At 41.7% G+C, this 19394-nt stretch overlaps 1 protein-coding gene across 1 annotated transcript; it reads left to right on the top strand.

Annotated features, from left to right (window-relative positions):
- The first annotated feature begins 8632 nt into the window (after positions 1-8632).
- On the top strand, positions 8633-15714 carry C1QTNF6 (C1q and TNF related 6). Its single transcript, XM_063308230.1, has 3 exons — positions 8633-9094; positions 11426-11675; positions 12457-15714. The coding sequence occupies exons 2-3, from the start codon at positions 11432-11434 to the stop codon at positions 13002-13004; spliced, it is 792 nt and encodes a 263-aa protein (XP_063164300.1). The 5' UTR covers positions 8633-9094; positions 11426-11431; the 3' UTR covers positions 13005-15714.
- Positions 15715-19394: the final 3680 nt, after the last annotated feature.

Below are 19394 nucleotides of genomic sequence, written 5' to 3'. Positions count from 1 at the left end.
CTGGTTACTTTCACCAGAGCCTGTACAAAGCTATTCACCACCTATCAGCAATGAACATCTTTCTAATATCTATAGCTTGGTAATACCTTTATTAGGACCAACCAAAATAATACCAAAGAGTGTGCAAACTTCCAAATTCTCCAGAATTCTTAATCAAGCAAGATGTTACCAATTATTTTTTTAAAAGGGGGTGGGGGATGGGGGTAAGGAAGAAGCACCAGAGTCCAAAAGTTGGGCTAGATGTTTTAAGACTTAGAGCCATGAAATCTATGCTTTGAAGTTATCCTATTATGGTGTTTTTGGATTTAATGCAAGGTTTTGTTAGTATGAGATTATATATAACCTTCATGGACAGAGGAAATTGTCTAAAGAAAATTTATCCAAGCATGCATTAGGGAAGAATAATGTAAATCAAGAACACTTGATCTTGCCAGTCTTGTTGATTTGCTTCCAGATGATCACTTTTTAATTCATACCTCCAACACAGCACAACAGAAACATAGGTGATTCTATCTTTTAATATGGTTCACTCTAACATATAAAATATCCATAATAACTGAATCCTACCACATCATATGTCATGAACATGAGGCTGCTCCCAATAAATGTGTTATTTGTTGTTCTCAAAAAATGCAGCAGAGCATGGGATTCAATTCCAGATAAAACACAGGAACAAAATTTGTAGGCTGGTCTACTAAAACAAGAACTTGTATTTTGAGCTAGAGAGCCGTGCAGCACTTCAGATTCAAAGGGAAAAAATGATTCAGAATGTGCACAGCTTACAGCAGCTGAGTCTTTGCCCAGGATCACATGGTTGCCTTCTGGAACTGCAGTGCAATCCTAAGAAAAAGATATGTTTGGGTTAAGAAGATTATATCACTCATGCATGCTCTGACGTACACTGTATTGGTGTAGCCTTTCATGGCTGGCAGCAATCATGCAGTGATGAGCTTTGGGGTTGAATGGCTGTGGTCTAGTTTTCTGGTGTCTTGACATCAGTCCCTGTTCAGTTGCCTATGAGCTACCAAGAAGTACAGATAGTCCTCGCTTAATGACCACAATTAAGACTGGAATTTCAGTTAAATGAAGTAGTCATTAAGCAAATCCAACCCGATTTTACCACCTTTTTTGGCAGTTGTTAAGTGAATCACTGTGGGCATTAAGCAAACCACGTGCTCATTAAGCAAATCACGCAGTTCCCCATTGATTTTGCTTGCCAGAAACCGGCTGGGTAGGTTGAAAATGGAGATCACTTGACCACAGGACACTGCAACAGTCATAAATGCAAACTGGTTGCCATGAGCCCAAATTGTGATCACATGACTACAGGGATGCTGCAACGGTCATAAGTCTGAGGCCTGATAGTAAGTTGGTTTTTTCAGCACTGCTGTAAGTCTGAAGCATCACTAAATGAATGGTTATTAAGTGAGGACTACCTGTACGCTACAAATCAGGTCATTCTGCCTCTGAAGATGCCAGCCACAGCTGCTGGCAAAACATCAGGACACAAAAAACTAGACTATAGCCATTCAGCCCCAAAGCTCATCACTTCTTAATTCTGAAGTACCTTTTCCCCTTCAAATATAAAGTAGTCTGTTGGGCTGTAAACTAAAGTGTGTGGAGACAAGACGATGCATCGTTGTGCGTGAATTCCCAGTTATCCTGTAGGAGGAGCAATTCTCTCACAGGGATCCCTAACCCAAACACCAATATGCGTTCCTCCTCAGCAACTGACTTGAAAGCCATGTTCAAAAAAACTTAACCAACGATATGTAAAGGGAAAGTGTCAAGGGACACAGGCAAGATAATTAATAGTATATTAATATAAATAGCCAAGAGAAAATCCTGGTGCCTACACTGCAGGCTTAAAACTGATTTAACAACCATTTCACCTCTCCAGCAGTAGTTAGGGTGGGAACGGCAGTGGGGTGGCAACCGTCATTCTATCCGGTGCCATCAGGGAAGCAGCAGAGGACACCGGCAGGCAGTGTGCCACAGAATATATCACCAAGGACTGCATTGTCTACTACAGATAATGAGGTCACTGATGGTACAGAGCAGATACATCACCTTCGCCATCAATGCCAATAGCCAGTTCTCGTCTCAGTGGACACTGGGAATAATAATTCTGTAGTACTAAAAATGTCTAATAAAAATTCTAAGCATTCTCATCAAACTACAGTTCCCAGCTTTGGAGAAAGCTGCCATTAAATAATATAACACACCAGCATAGACCATTCATCATTCTCAAAACAGCGCCTGTGCCTTTGTTCAAGAGTGTAATCCAAGATTAGATATGCATTGGCTGCATGCTGATGCACAACAACCTAAACAATCTGTTCCATTCTAGTGATCTGGAATCACAGCTGATTATAAACAACAATGCAGAGAAATTGAAGGAATAATTTACCTCCTTTAATCCCTAGAATTCAAAGTCACCATGATTTTTTTTAAAAAAGGAAATAAAAGGATTATTCCCTGTGCATAGTGTGTATCCTAAATAGCTACCAGCACAGACAGATATTATCCTCAGCTAAGAATGATCTACCATGCTCTGGGGGAGTCCACTTCTAATGATCAGAATCTGGAGTCAAACAAGGAGAGACCATTCTCACCATCATGCTCTGCAGAACCTAACTGGATGCTGCTGGAGACAGAATGCTGGATTTAGGAATGAAACTAGTCTGATCTCTTAAAACGATTCTTCTTCCGTTTATGAAGAGACAACAAGTAAAGATGCAGGATTCCCAGCAGTTTGGAACCACTGTTAGCCTGATTAGTCTGTGGCAATCTGCAAGATGTTTGCCACGTTGCTCCCACTTTTCAAAAGTGCTTGGTGATCCTTTTTCCTTAATACTTCCCAAAAAAGCAAGAAGGACAGGGATGGTCCCTTTCTTCCAGTAGGAAGAAAGATCCTACTGTTCTTTTTGTACTTATAAGAATGGTTTGAAATGACAATGGTCATTTTCTAAATAACCAAAATAGGTAATTCTGATTCTGTGATTTTGGCCAAATACATGAAAATATCTTGCTAAATATACTTTATCTGAAAGCAGGCACTAAAGTTTAAAACCCATCCTATGCTGAAAGAAGAGGGCTGTGTGGGCAAGAGGGGATCATATATCAACACTGCAAATCAATGCATGTCCAGTCAGAGGTAAATCTCATTAATCTGAATAGAACATAAAGTTGCTGGGCAGCAATTTCTTGACACCATTTGACTGGATCCATTAACGACTAGATCCATCTCACAAATTACTAACTGAATCAATCTTTCTCACCACATCTGCTGACAGGTACCCGAACCCTCCTAAACACACACATCTGATGTGACAATTCAGAACTCAGTGCTGAACAAATTGACATAACAGCATTTTGAATCAGGCTTTCCAATCACTCCAAAAAAGTAGAGAGGAATGAAGGATGTCAGCCAGAGCCTAGATTGGCAAGAAAGTTATTACAATGAAAACCTTTAAGACAGATTCACAGTAGCATTCTGTCAGAGTCACCAATTTAAGTGAAGCAGCTGCATTGGATTCAGCTCTACCAAAAAAGTCTCTTGCCTTCAAGAGAAAATTAAATTGGCTCCTCCCAAGAAATAGTTAAACTAGTATTTCTTGACAAGGGGATGCTGGCTATCAAGAAGAATTACAACCTTGGTCATTTTGTAAAATGACATACCTAGCTTCATAAGCAAAATATGAGAGGGGAGAAAGCAGATCCATTCCTTATTCTGCTTGAAACTAAAACTCTGCTCCATTCCTTACTCTGAACTGAATCAAATATAAATTAAAGGAATCTAAAATATAGTAAAAATTAGCTTGAGGTCAATGAGATATTTAACAACAGGAGTATCAGAATTGTGCATCTTAAAATTTCAAGGATATCTCATTTAAATGCATAAGAAGAGCTGTAATGGATCGGCCCAAAGGTATACTGTTGTATGCTGCCCAAAGTCACCTTATGTGAGATGGGTGGCTATATAAATGTGAGCAATCCATCATCCAAAACCTTATTGACTCTAGTACCCAACCAAAAGCCTACATGAAGCCTACCAAACAGCAAAGATACTAAAGCAAAGGGTGTTGGAAATCAACTTTGCATGTGCCTATAAATGTCTTGACCACTAGGGGCAATAGAAGTTGAGAAAATTGCACATTTATTAACCCTTTTCTTATCTATACTTTGCATACTTCTCTGTAACATGCCTCCAATTGGGCTTCATCACTTCATCCTTCCTTCAGTCTTCTTTCTTTCTTCTGTCTCTGATTTGTGCAGCTCAGGTACTTATTTTTTCTCTCTCCATACAGGAGGAGAGCACAATACAGGCTCTTGGCTGTAGATAGGCTTAAATAATGTAAGCTTTCCTAACACAGTGTACTTTCATAAATAACATCTACTGTATATTTATTTTTCTCTCATACACACCAGCCTCAAGAATATTTTTTTTGTAAAAGTTATACTTCTAACTTTAGTGCTTCTCTCTCCATATACTTTCCACTGCATAAATCTATCAGCTATCCAACAAATGGAATTTCCTGCTTATAGATATGCCCTAGTTTATGAAGTGTCTTGAAATCTCCCACAAATGTTTCTTTTATTATCCCTTCTTCCTCCTTCACAGCTCTCATTCTCTTACTTTGCTTTATCTGTTTCAAACCATATTCACAGGAATTTGCCTTCTGCTTATTCTTCCAAAATTTAGTAACAGACTCAGCAGTTTTACACTTATTATTTGTGGATTATTGTGTTATCCATTATGGGCTTTTTTGTGGTTCCCTAATATTTTTGTATATTCAGGGAAGAAGCATCCTATCCCACAGTGCATTTACTGCTTTAATTCAGAGTACATCCAGATGCTACAAGGAGGCAGTGGTTTTATTATTTTATTATTAAAATTTGAATAGTTATCTGGATTTAATTTATACTCCATACATATTGTTTCCATGTAGTTGCTTCATGGGTAATTTATCACATTTTCCCATCCTCCACCTTTTCTTTTTTAGATTTTTTTTATCCCACCTTTATTATTTTTATAACTAATTCAAGGTAGGGAACATATCTAATACTCCTTCCTCCTCCTAATTTCCCCACAACAACAACCCTGTGAGGTGGGTTGGGCTGAGAGAGAGTGACTGGCCCAAAGTCACCCAGCTGGCTTTCATGCCTAAGGTGGGACTAGAACTCATCATCTCCTGGTTTCTAGCCTGGTGCCTTAAGTACTAGACCAGACTGGCTTTTACAACATAAGGCAAAGATTTTGCCTATGACATTTTAATTGTTTTTTAAACATTAAAAAAATGAAATTTCATTAACAAGCTATATCATGGATGGAGCACTTACCTCTTCTCCCCATTACTACCACAGATATAATTAAACTATAACTCTTAGCAGCCAAAGCCAACATGGCTATCAGTGAAGAATGCCTGAAGATGTAGCTCAGCAGTACACTGAGACTCACAGGTGACCCACCTCTAGTGTGAAAAAGGATCTCAGGTACACATGTGCCATTCATCTGAATGATAACATTGTCCATCATTCAAGTTAAGGAAAGGATAGACAATATGTGATCCTACAAATACTGAATTGCAGCTTCCATTTTCCATCTTTATTGCCTACATACAAAAGGACAGCAACTTAGTGTTAGAACCTCAAGACCTTATGCTCACACAAAAGTGGTATTAAATGTGCCTTCCCTTGTCTTTTCCTTACAGGTAAGAACCACACAAAAATTATGAAGATTGAAGCAGAGAGGGAGAAGTTAAACCATTCTTCCCTTGCTGCTCTCTAGAAAGTCTCTTTGAAGGGACTTTCCTTTTGCCTTTGCAATCCTAGTGATTAGCACACATACACATGTCAGAAGCCAACTGCATTTTTTAAAAAGATGCATACTAAGATGCCATTTAATAAATTATAAATTAAATAAATAATATTGTTTCTAGAAGCTGTTTGGATCCCAAGTTCCCTTTACATCATTAAAGGTTGCTCCAGGAGAGCTACCTAGGATAAACTTATACAGATAAACAATTAAGCAACAAAAACTGTAAATTCTCTAAAACAAAATTCAACAACTTTTTGTTAATGCTGGAATACTAATAATATAGTATTGGAACTGGCTGTGTGCTTTGGTGTGTAAATAGCCAAGGACATACAGGAAGAATGCCCCCCCCCAGCATATTTGGGGATCTCCAAGGACAAACTGCAAGAACAGAGTTAAAGTGACCTAACTACTATCACAAAAAGATCTGACAGAGTTCTGACATTCACATCTTAGCTTGTTTTATTTAGGGGGACCCTTGTTTCCCCCAAAGATCCAAAGAAATCTTCTCCATTTTCCACCACTGTTGGCTTCTGGATAGTGTTAAAAACCAGCAATTTCCCAGTACCTTCTGTTCTCTCCTCCCTGCCACGTTTCCTTCTTATACTTCCCCAGACTTTCTGTTTGCATCTCTGTTCTCAGTTTCTTCTGCCAAGTTGTGGGAAGCACACCAAATTTGGCACCAGCGAGTTCTCTGACTCCCTAATCTAAACAAATGGAAACAATTTGTCCACTCCAGAGCCTGGTGTAAGACATTATCCAGCTTTTCTTCCAATAACTTGAAAGGGATACAGTAAGTTGCTGACCTTGCTATTCTTCCCTCTGTGAAAAGCAAAACTGATTTTCTTAGGTCCTTTGTTCCCCAATATTTAACCAGGAGTGGGGCCTTCACATTTTCTCAGGAAGCCCCCCTCCCCAGTTTCTAGTTAAACTCTGATTGCCAGCCAATCAAAACTTTTCCCTCTTTATTTAACTGCCAGAATGAAAGGGCGCAAAGCCAAAATAAATAAACTGATCACTGTTCTCTATGGCTGGCATAAGACACTGTACATCCAGAAGCAGCCTAGTGAATACTCTGTTTTCAAGTCAAGGGGCAGAATAGCCAAAACCAGCCAAGCTATTTTGTTACCTGAATCTGATAAAAACTATCTCACAAAGTGTTCCCTCCCACAAAGCAAATACATTAAACGACTAACACTTTGCTGCCCTAGCAAAGCATCCAAAAACAGCTTTCACCCTGTTTTTGAAAAGTAGCTGCGTGTGCAGGATTCATGTATGATTTCCATGCAGGATACGAATGCCACTGAGGCTATAGTCTAGGGTTCCTCTGAGACAACTGCGTATCCCTTGGTCTTTCAGCCACCAAACCCAAGCCAGACAGACCAAGACAAAGCTCACTTTTGGCTTTTTATTTCTGCATTGTAACGGGAATTCTGGGTGATAGGATTGGAGGGGAGGAATACTCAGACTGGTGTACATATATATTTCCCTTCCATAAATTGTCTGCTTACAGATGGCCAGGGCAGCAAAAGAGCACCAGGCACTGAAGATGGGAACAGGGAATATTATCATCACTTCAGCAGCCAAGAATTCTGTCAGTTAAAACACTGATTTATATACCAGTCTTTCCAAATCGATGAGTTAGGATTGTGACTCCCAGCATTCTCAGCCAGGCCTTGACCACAGGAGCCATATAATGCCATCAGGATAAAATCTGGCATATGGAGAAGGCAGCAGAGGAAAAGCATGGAAACACAACAGTAAGCAACAGAAGTCGTTATATTCAGTTCAGCTGCATGTATTAGGGTGGGTTTGGGAACTGAAGGATATTTGGGAGAAGGGCAGAGATCCCAGTGGGAAAGCCTGCATTCAGCCTTACATCCCTCTAATCGCCATTCCATAATAACGCCATTCCATAATGCCAAAGTCAAATATTGACTTTGTCTCCTCTACCCCACCGCTGAGGCTGCTTAAAATCTTTAGACGTTCCAGTTTTAAAGTAGTGTTGTCCTCTTCTCCTGCTAGTTGGATACCTCACTGAAGGTCAATTTAAACCAGGGAAGGGAGCTGGATTCCACCAGCTGTGGATTGCTGGTTCTGTCACCAGTGTGCACATTACAGGTTTTCCTTCAGCTGACAAGTGGTTTTTCATGGGGGACATTTTCTTTCTTAATTAATTACTTTTAGGGGTGGTGGCACATTTAACCTATTCCTATCCCATTTTGCCTACTCCATGGGTGACTTACGGGTGCTGCCAGTATCACTTCTTGCCAGGACTGCCATGGCCTTGAAGCATACTTTGGTGCCAGCTCAAGGACTGGTACACTGGTACAAGGGCTGGCATTTTAGCATGGTGAAACTGTGCTCTATGTTACACAGTTGGGCAGGATTTTTTTGGTTTTATGAGGGGGGGTTATTTTTTCTCTTAACTAAGCCCATTTCAAAGCGTGCCCTGCAGTCCTCGTGTGTTTCTCTTTCCTCAGACTGGTCGAATTTCAGCATCTGTGACTACAAGTGTTTTGGGGATCTGCAAGAAACAGATGGGGAGGGCATGCAGCCCAGGGTTTCGAAGTGCCCACTGCTGCTAAGGGGCACATGAGTAAGTGGTTACCCCTTTCCCCACCTTGGGTCCTCAAATGCTTCTGGATGCCCCTCCCATCATCTCTGAACATTATCCATGCTGGTTGGGAATTAGAGAAGTTGTTGTCCACCTGCCTGCCGGCCCAAGGTGGCATCAGACACCTCAGCCCACTTTCTTTTCAGTTCGAAACTCTGCTATCCATTTGCTGCTTTGGTTGCCCAAAACGATCCTATTCTCCGCTACCTGGGACGAAGCCCCAGTTGACTACGGAGGACTCACACACTGGGATGAATTTGCTCCTCGTGGCGCCTCTTCTTCGGGTTCAGGCCGGTCCCAAAAGAGAGGAAGGGAGCGGGGCTGAGCAGGCGCAGTTGGGCCAGGCCGGGAAAGAGGGGGAAGAAAACGGTTCCTATCGCCGAGGAAAGAGTTAACTGCTCTAGAAACCTAACACCCTGCGGAACCCGAAGAGGGGAGGAAAGGGAAGGGAGCGGGGGAAGGCATAGAGTCTCTTCGGCGGGCTCGGAACCAAAGCCGGTGGTCTGAGGCGACTGCGTACCAACAAGAAGCTGTTAAAGAAACCCCCAGGCAGGCTTCGCGAGCAGCGGCCGTCCCACGCGCAGGAGAGCCTGAGTGGCGAGCGGAGGAGCAGAGAGGGCTTCCTATAAAGACCTGCGGCGACGCGCATCTCCGCTGGGGTGAGCCTCCCGGTTGCTGCAGCGAGTCAGGGAGCCCGCGGGCGCCAGAGCTCTCTGCAGATTGCAACCCCCCTCCGCTTCACCTTCCTTCCTTCCTTCCTTCCCGATTTTGCAAGCTCCCCAACTCCGGCCGAGCCAGGAATCAAATGCACCCGGCTCCGGCGTCCCCCCTTCCCTCCCCCGTCGCGATGCTGCAGCTCCGCCAAGTCCACCTCCGCCCCTCCGGCGAAGCTTGCAGAGCTCTGCCTTCCGAGCGCTCGACAGACTTCCCGGGAGAGATGCGCCGCGCGAGGCTGGGGTCGGGCGGGATCCGGGAGAGGGTGGATGGCTTCATCCCGGGGCAGAAGGCAACTCTTTAGCGTCTCGGAAGGTCGGCTTCTAAACAGAGACGACTAGAGTGAGACTTACTTCCAGCATCCCTGCACAAGCAAAAATAACACAATCGCGATTGAAAATAATAGCAAATTTATCCAAGCCACAAGGTTTCGCTGGCGGTTTATTTTGGCTCCCGTTACTTGGGTTCCCATTGTGCGGCTCTCAAAACTGAGTCCAGCTGTTGTAGAATTATATCACTGGTTAAGCACCAAAGTCATACAAGTGGGATGCCCCTCAGTCACATCTTGGGGGTACAGGGTGTGTGTTGAGAAATACTGCAATAGAAAAAAAGAGTCATAACTGGAAATTATTTAGGGAAGAGCAGCTATGGTCAATAGACAAATGTACAAAAATAAAAATCCAAAAGTCTTGTGAAGGTCAATAGACCAGTAGTTCCTGCAGAATATAGCAGGCAGCCATTGTGAATGGTGACCATTTCAGTTTAAAGAATGGTATATTGATTTAAGGATAGGGAATGTTGGAGGTTTTTTTAAAAAAGTACATTAGTGGCAACTGTTTTCCCATCTTCTCCCCTTCACCAGTGATCAATATTTTAGTTACCTTCCTATTCAGCTGTTTCATCTAGAAGTTCCCTCCAAGGACAATTATTTTAACAAAAGCATTGAAAAAAACAGCAGTGCTTAAGTCATCAAAGTGAAAAGATCAAAGTCTAGATATTACCATGGCTTTGATGATGTACCTAAAGAGAGGGTAAAGGACAGTTTAACTAGTTAATTAAGGACAGCCTTAATTAAAACTGTCGATGGGAACTAGGGGGCAGCAGCACCAAGGTGATCTTGGCTGATCTCAAAAAGGTAAGTAAGGTTGGACCTGATCAGCACTTGAAAGGGAGACCAACTCTAGGGCTGTGGGCTATCCTGGGCAAACCAAAAGGGAAAAAAAAAGAAAAGAAACCATCCTTGAAGAAGGCAGTTGCCATCTGCTTTCATACTATCCCCAAGAAAACTGCATGGAGGTGTCCAAGCATTTACTGTGAGTTGAGCTCGGTTCAGGGGGCTACTTACTTTCAATTAGAAAATTTAAATGTTTCTGTACCTAAAAATGACAACTGCTCACTTTATAGATTTCTGAAGCTAACTATTTCCAGATGGTCAATTATGGGACCAAAGCTAGATACAGCAAGAGAATCAGGAAGTTTTGCAGCTCTTATAGAGTAAGGATTTGTACTGGACCTTTAGTGTAGATGCTAGGGTTATTTTTACCCATGCAGTTTTTTCATCTTACATCTCTATTCCCACTCAAAGCTACCCCACACAGAAGGAAAAAGACTCAGATTTCTATAGGGATCAGCTCTAAAGTCAGCTGCACCTACAATGAGAAATAATTTGTTTACAGATCACCTAGTGATCTGTATTGCACAACTGAGAGATAGCCGTTTTCCCTTCCATCACAGCATCAGTTAATAACTTGTACAGAATGGAAGCAGAAAATAGCGGTATAAAAGGAATTTATATGCCCTTTATTTCCCCTGCAAAATAAGTTCCAGGGTCAATACATTTATTAAGGTATAACATTTGTGGACTCATAGATGCATTGAGTATTATCCCAAGGGAGAATTGCTAATGGTTGCAGAAGTTAAAATAATAAAAAGGAAAGATCAGAGTGAAATGAAATGTAAAGAGTGCAGACAGAGATAACACCTATTCACAGAATAGTTGTTTGGTATGGCACAAAACATTTTTCCCTTGATGAGCTGATTGACACTTTGTAGTGGGATAATAGACTATTTCTCATGTGATGTCAGAACTGATGAATTTAAGTCAACTGTCTTGGGATGAAGTTGGTCATTGTAAAACATCAGTGGCAAGAGATTCTGTCTACTTGCCTGCCTTAGTATTTCTGAATGGTTCTCTTAGGAAAATGAGGTCCAACACCTGGCTATTTCATATCAGCTCCAATCTGGTTTCCTTTCCTTTTCACTGAACTCTCTTGCAGTTCACAATGGAAGCCATCCCAGTCAGCATCCCCCTGGCCTTTCTTGTGCTCCCACTTTTTGTGCTTGGGGCTCCCAGTGAGGAGCTTAGCCCACAAGAAGTCACTCCCAGCCTGAGTGGCTGCAAGAGATGCTGTGACTCCCTGGATGTCCCTGGGTCCTCCGAAGCCAGTCATGGTGCAGACAGACCTCGCTCTTTGCCATTTGTAATGCCAGAAGTTCGTCCATATATCAACATCACAATTCTGAAAGGTAAGCTCACATTTGTCCTCTGTTACCTTCTGACTCATGCTCCTTTCTCACTATTTCCTCGTCATTTCGTCTCTGTACCTAGATTCAAATTGGAAGCTTCCCTGGCAGGACCTTGTGATCTGTTTATTTGCCTTGGTAAACCACTATGTACATTATTGTGCTAAAGACATGTGTGTCATCTTTCCCAGGCCAGTAACTGTCAGCCACCATGGAAATACTTATTTAGGGAAAGAATGCTGGACCACATTGAACTTTCAGTCTTATTAGTCTTATATCCCATGGCTGTACTGGCTAAAGATGATGGGAAATGTGGTCCAAAACATCTGAGACAAGTTGGAAAAGACTGCTATAAAGTCCCAGAATTGACTCCATTTGGTTAAAAAAGTCTAGAATCAGTACAGATGAGGACCAAAACATACCCACTTCTTCAGCCAAAATGAAAGTATGTTTTAGTACAGATAAAGCAGAGGCTGCTACAGACAAGTGTAGCATGTATGCTTTACTTGGATATGGCTTTCACTTAAACTTGTCCTTCTCTAGCTGGATCATCCAAGCATCTCCTCAGGGAAAGAGCTGTTTCCACATGTTCTATCATATCCTACATCACCTCCTGTGTTCCCACCACCTCCCTTTCTGGAATTCTGTAGTATCCTTTAATTATGGTGGCCAGAGATGATACATATGCATGAAAATACACTGTAAGGCAGGGTTCTGAAGCCACCCACAAGCAGTGGTTGTCCGCCACAGCTTCTCCCTTTTTTTTCTCTCCCTCTTTCCACAGGGGAAAAAGGAGATCAAGGAGAGGCTGGAGTTCCTGGGAAATGGGGCAAAGAGGGACCCCCCGGTGATCGGGGACCCCAGGGCCCAAAGGGCAGCAAGGGACAAATGGGGGCACCTGGAGATCCCTGCAAGCACCAGTATGCAGCTTTCTCAGTGGGCCGGAAGAAGGCTCTCCACAGTAATGAAGGCTACCAGGCTTTGATCTTTGACACTGTCTTTGTGAACCTCTATAGCCACTTTGACATGTTTAAGGGCAAGTTCTACTGCTATGTGGCAGGCCTGTATTTCTTCAGTCTCAATGTCCACACCTGGAATTTCAAGGAGACCTACATGCATGTCATGCGGAATGACCAAGAGGAGGTCATTCTCTATGCTCAGCCCAGTGACCGCAGCATTATGCAAAGCCAGAGTCTGATGCTGGAGCTGCGGGAGAATGATGAGGTTTGGGTGCGTCTCTACAAGCGAGAGCGTGACAATGCCATCTACAGTGATGATGTGGATGTCTACATCACTTTCAGTGGCTATCTGATCAAGCCCAGTCTCGAATAGCTGTTTTCCTCCAAAGCTCAAATTTATCCTCCAAACATCCTCTTGATTTCCTATGAACTACTGCAAATAATAAGAAAAGACCAAAAGATCTGAAAACAGAGAGAGCACTGCAGAATTTTTTTCTTCTTTTTTCTTTTGAGAATGCCAACTGGAAAAAATAACATTCTTGAGTCAAAAAAAAAAAAATCCAGAAAAGTCTTGCTGATTTGTCATCCTCAACAGTGGATGTGATTGCAAGGTATGGGTTGGAAATCCTAAATGGCCTCATGAAATTTCTGTACCTGCTAACTCAGAATCATTTTGTGAACAACTTTGTTTGGACATGATACTTCCTAAGCAGAATGTTCTAATTTGGATTGTTTACATGAGGGAAAATCCTTGATTTGAGTTGTCTCAAGTGAGTTAAGCCTCCATATCGATCTCAAACCAAATGTAGGCCAGCCAAGATATATTATTTTGGCATTTCAAGTGCATAACAGCCCCCTTCTATTTGCAAAGAGTTCCTGGTGGGCAGCTATATATGGTTGATAGGCTGCAGTCAGCCTCACCAAATTTATACTTGTAAATGTTATACAGGGCTGGCAAACGTAACTGTGATTTGTACATCTGTCTAGGGCACTTGTTATACACTGTATAACTTAGGGATCTTTTCCATCACTGTTAAAATCATGCAGAATTATCCTCCTTAGGATTTACTTCAGACAGCAAAAGGGTTAAAAAATAGTGCTTCTAATTTATCCCAGAAATCAGAAGGTTCCTAAAGAGGTTCCATGCTGGTGCCCAAATTAATGTGTTGTAATTGATTGAATCACAACAAATCTATAAATCTATTACAACAGAATCCACTTTCATTCAGCTGACATATTTCATAAAATCTGACATATTTCAGATTTTCCCATAGGCAGGTCACACAAAGGCCATGACTTGGGCAAGAAGTCAGCGGGGCTCCCTTTAATATCACTGTGAGCTGGCCTGTGGCCCATGGTAGAATTAGTTATTGGGACCGGCTAGGGCTTCAGAGTCTAAGGGAAAAAATTCTTTGGAGCGTTCATACATAGCACCTGGCAGCAACTTCTTAAAAGCAAACAGATCTTTTTCAGAGATCATGCTGCAGCTGTGCGATCCTAGGAAAAGATGTAGCTGTTTTAAGAAATTTCCAACAAGTGCTATATGATGCCCCCAGTATCTGCCCCCTTCAAGGCTAAGACGCTGGGCAGCTCTTCTGGTTGGTGGGTAAACTATTAAATGTAAGGGCAAAAGGTCCCAAGGAATTATAAACAAAAGAAAGATACGAGCACTTGCATATCAGCTTCTCTCATCGAGGGCAGCAAGTGCTATTTCTGTATATGGAGACAAAGGGGCCTAGGCTAGCATTCTCTTGCTAAAGCCCTATAAGAAATAGGCTACTGCAAGGATGGAAAAAACATAAAGTTTCTAGACGGAATTTTTACTTTCACATGTGAGACCTGCAATAAAATACTGCAAAGTAGCAGATTCATATTCAGTATGCCTTCCTCCAGGAAACTGCATTTTATTCTCTGTCTTCCCTAGTTTTCCATTCTTCTGCTCTCCCAAGAGTCACCCTCAAATAAGTGCAAAATATGCCGTTTGGGGCGTGCAGCATTCTTAAGAACTCTGGATGCCACTAATCTAGTCATTCGGAGGGTGGTCCGGAAGTTAACCTTCCAACCCAGAAGTGTCCATCCAGAATTTTTCTCATCATCACAGCATGGTAAATCACAATTGTTTAAGAGGATTTAAAGGCACATTTCTTTTCCTCCCCCATCCCTATTTCCACTCTGCACACAACATAAAATTAGGTATGTATAAGTTAATTATGCTGAGCTCCTTTTTTATTCCCCAAAGCAGTGCTTATCTGTTATATGGGAATTACAATGCTGACCCACCATATAGGGTTGTGGTCAGGATATTATAGATCAGCACTGTATGTGAACAGTACCCTTTGTGTATGGATGGTGAACATACACAGACACCATGCCATATGCATTTGCTGCCTCTTCCACTCACAGGCAACTAAGCATTGTACAACAATAGGTAATTTCAGACCAAGAGGCTTCTCAAACTCTTCAGAAAAAAATTGAGGTAAATAGGACATGCATTTTTGTTTTGACCCAGTGGGTAACCTTGTACAGGCAGGGCTGTGGGAAGTGCCAGGATGCCTGTTTTTGTAATACAAGGAAGGCTGTAGCTGATTGCATAACAAACTGAATTCCTTCTCTCTGCAAAGTAGTGGTTAGAAAACCAGCTGTTGGCTGTTTGCAACACATGGCGTCCCTGTGTCTCCAGAGGGAACAACCAGGATTTCTAGCACTGAATTGCTTCCAGATGTGAGCCCTGAACTCTTTGAGCCCTTGCCTCCATTCCTGCCTCAGCAGAACTCCCTCAAGTGCCTCTACTAGGAAGCAGCATCGAAAGTCCCAAGGACAAAGTTTGTGCATAGTTGCTATGTGGTTGTAGGCCTGCTTTTTGGTGCTATATTAAAAACCTTATAATTCTTGGTGCTAAAGAAGCCTTTTTGATGCCAAATTTGACTGAAAAATAATTTGAGTTTGCTGGGAGATATGTTGGGGGTAACATGAAGGCCTGCAGAATTTATGGTGCTTTGTGGCAAGTCAAATAATCAAACAATGGTTTGTGTGTATATATATGTGTGTGTATATCTTTTAAATATTAAAACTTCTTGATTGCACGTTGAGTTGGCCTTTCCTTTGTAGGGCTTTTTCCCATGATGTTACGAGATTTTAGCATCCTTAAGAAGAGTGCAAGTGTCACTTTGGGTGGAAATATTTCTAAAATATAGGAGAAACAGCATGCAGACTGATGGGAGAAAGCCATCACATATACTGTGGAAGGAATGTTTAAGGCATGAAGAAAATGAGGGTAATAAACAATTCCTATGCCTTGTCAAACATCCCAGTGACCCCTTTCAATGCACTGGGCTACTTTGCAGGAACTGAAAAGATGGAAGAGCAGGACAGTATAGTTTGACTGGTAATTACTAGGAGTCATCTGACTGGAAGCATCCTCAAATGTGGTTGGCTTTGCTTAAGGCTCAGAATGATACAGGTAGTCCTCATTTAACAACCTTTCTTTAGTGATAGTTCGGACTTACAACAGTGTTGAAAAAAATGACTTACGACCAGTTCTCACACTTAGATTGTTGCAGCATCCCCATGGTCACATGATCACGATTTGGGTGCTTGGCAACCAGTTTGCATTTATGACCATCACAGCATTACATGGTCACGTGTACAACAGATGTAGTAAATTTGTAGTGAATTAGTATTCTGACTGCAGGAAAACTGTTGGAAAAGCTCTAGTTTAGTCTTTTTGTATAGGATTTTTTTCCCTCATATCATACAGCCTTTATAGTGGAATGGTAGAAGTGTTCAAAAACAGGAGATACAGGCAGTTTTTGAAAACTAGTTCTCAGATTCAGTGATTTGCCATTTGTGGGAAAGTCCTTAAAATAATGTTTTTAAATAGTGTGCATGGAGAATCAGTGTTGTCTCTGCAACTTGAAAGTGCTGAAAAATATTCACTAAAAAGGTTGTGGGATGAAAATTCACAGAAAATAGGAGCTGTTATGTGAAAAAGCACTGAATGTCCTACAGTACTCCCTATTTCTTCAGCATATATTGTAATAGAATAAATGTGTCTTCTAAGATTTTAACAAAGCTTACTCCAGACATTAATGAAATATACTGTCATACAAAACTCATACATCATATTAAGACTTACAATCAATGTATTAAATGTAAGAAAAAATAAAAGCATTATGAAAACGTGCTTTATTTTAATATTCCTTCTCTCTCTCTCTCTTGAAGCAAAATAGTCATATGTGTTCCCAGCTAGTGATCATCCTTTGTGCCAGATCAGATAAGCTAGTGGCAGTCCTGTTTTGTATGTATATGTATTCTGTTTGCACATAAAACAGGCAGAACAGAAGGTCTGATTTTAGCATCAAAGGGGATACATAAATACATACATACAGTGACTTTGACTCAGTGTTGATTCCTGGCGGCTGCCTGGGCAAGTCCCTGCAGTTTTCTTGGCAAGATTTCAGAATTGGTTTGTCATTGCCTGCTTCCCAGGGCTGAGAGAGAATGACTGGCCCAAGGTCACCCATCTGGCTTCGTGCCTAAGGCAGGACTAGAACTCACAGTCTCTAGCCTGTTGCCTTAACCACTACACCAAACTGGCATGATAGCGCGTGCGCGCGCGCTCTCTTTCATGGGGTAAGTTGATAGATAGGTCAGGGCAACTGTCTTTTCTACGTTCAAGGACCTTAGCTGCCATTATCCCCAGCATGTTATTTATGTGTGGGATGTCTTGACAAAATGTGGCTGGTGCTAGCTTGCTTATTTTGGCCCTGAGTACGGACCCCGGTGTGTGGTTTCCTCTTTCCTACAGGTTTTTCATCTGATAAAAATGTACGTAAACAGAAGTAGTTTTGAAAGAAAGTGCTTCTTGGAACAGAGGTGGTTTGGTTTTTACACTTAAAATCTAGGCCAGCCAGGGCTATCTCAAGAGCAACTTGGACTGGGTGTCTTCTCCAAGATACACCATCCATCTGTAGGTCCTAGTGAGTCTACTGTATTAGAAGATGGCAAGAGCAGGGCTCCAAATTGCTCCAGGCATCTGCATCTGGCCACTGTTTTAGATTTCCACAGCACCTGTGCTAATAACACCAGTAACACATTTCACTGAAAAAAATTATATAAAGGACAAATTTAAACACAAACGAACAAACACAGATGCATCTCGCTATGTCAGGCCTGTTTTTTTGTTTTTTTTAGCAGTGAGGTCCTGCTAATAAAATGTATCCCACATATTCCCAAGAATAACAGTTATTGCCACTAGATTTATTGTTATGGGTAGAGGTGAGGGACCTTTGAGGACTACGGTCGCACATCTAAAGTTGGAGGGGGGGGCATAGCATGACGGGCTGGACAGTAGGCAGGGTTAGACTGGATTTTTTTTCATTTTGTGTTTTGGAGAGCGTTCTTGGAGTTTCCTACATCAAAATGATGGGGAAACATGTCACCAATTTTCAGTTACTGCAGTCAGAGAATGTTCCTGTTGATGCCAAAAGAAGAGGCTTGAGGGCCCATCACTCTGAGACCATAGGTGTCCCCCATGCTCTGTCCCTTTTAAATATTTGATTTAACAGATTTCATAGTTGAATATTTTCTTCCCATAATTTCCATTCCATGCCAGAAAAGATTCTATCAGCCTTTCAGGTAGGCAAGGTCAAGAAAAAGGAGCAGCAGTGGGTTCAAGGAAGCTAGATACACATATCATCTCAATCGTGTTTAGTGCCAGGAAAAAGGGTTAGTTCCAGAATATTGGAAACTAGACAAATATTCTTCAGCCCTCATTTATTAGTGAGAACATTAAGACAGGTTCATTGTGAACTGTCTGATCTCTTTTTCAGACTCCCTAATGGATGGACTGACACTTGTCTTAAGTGCTAAGGCTGAAATATCCACCTTGTCCTCATTTTTTATATTTCAAAAACCTGCTTTTTCCCCCAGATTCAAAGAATGTGATTACAGTATGATGTCTCACTTCAATGTTTCTATTCAATTGCTTAGACCTGCATAAGGAAAAGCAGGAATGAATGCTGTAATTCCATCACTTCTTGCGTTCCACAGATGGAAAGTGAGTTTCTCTGGGAGTTAATTATACTCATGCAGGACTATCTTTATATTTATGCAATTTCCCAACATTTGCGTGAACACAGAAAGAGCAGGGTCATGCTTATTTGTCCCACTGCCTCTGTCCTTCTGTGTGCTAGTCCTACCCTCCTCTGATCAGAATAACAAGATTTGCGTAGTGTCTGTTTCTGCAATAACATGGACACAAGTTCTTGTTAGGAACACGGATCTTGCTCTATCAAGATCTATGACTGTCAAAAGAGCTATGTCGATATGCAAATGAATACCCATAGAACTCACTTTCAGAATTTGCTATTGTGCACAGCAAGATAGGGATCTGATGGAGTGAGTCTAATATGCACAAAAGTATACAGGGTAGGGTAGTAGTTCTGTTGTTGGAAACCATAATAGTCCAGTTGGGAGTTCCAGCCTATAAGTCGAAGACTTGCTGCATTCCAGTGCTAAGTACAAAGTGATTCTTAACTACAGTTTCAACACATAGTATAAAGAATACAGATACACAGGTATTCATATGTTCCCATATGGAAGGAAGGTAGTTAGTGTTTGGCTTAGCTTGGGTTGGGAAGCCGAGATATAACACTGGGAGAAGTTCCTCATTAATTTCACTCTAGAAAAAAATCGAATGATAGTTGTGTATGTACCACATCCTGAGCCGTATTGGTTATACTTCAGTTGCCATGTAAGCCCA

The sequence above is a fragment of the Candoia aspera genome, chromosome 7 (genome assembly GCF_035149785.1).
Source record: "Candoia aspera isolate rCanAsp1 chromosome 7, rCanAsp1.hap2, whole genome shotgun sequence".
In the NCBI taxonomy this organism is placed as follows: domain Eukaryota; kingdom Metazoa; phylum Chordata; class Lepidosauria; order Squamata; family Boidae; genus Candoia; species Candoia aspera.
Note: the sequence above shows the minus strand (reverse complement) of the source record. Positions and strands in the feature narration are given on the sequence as shown.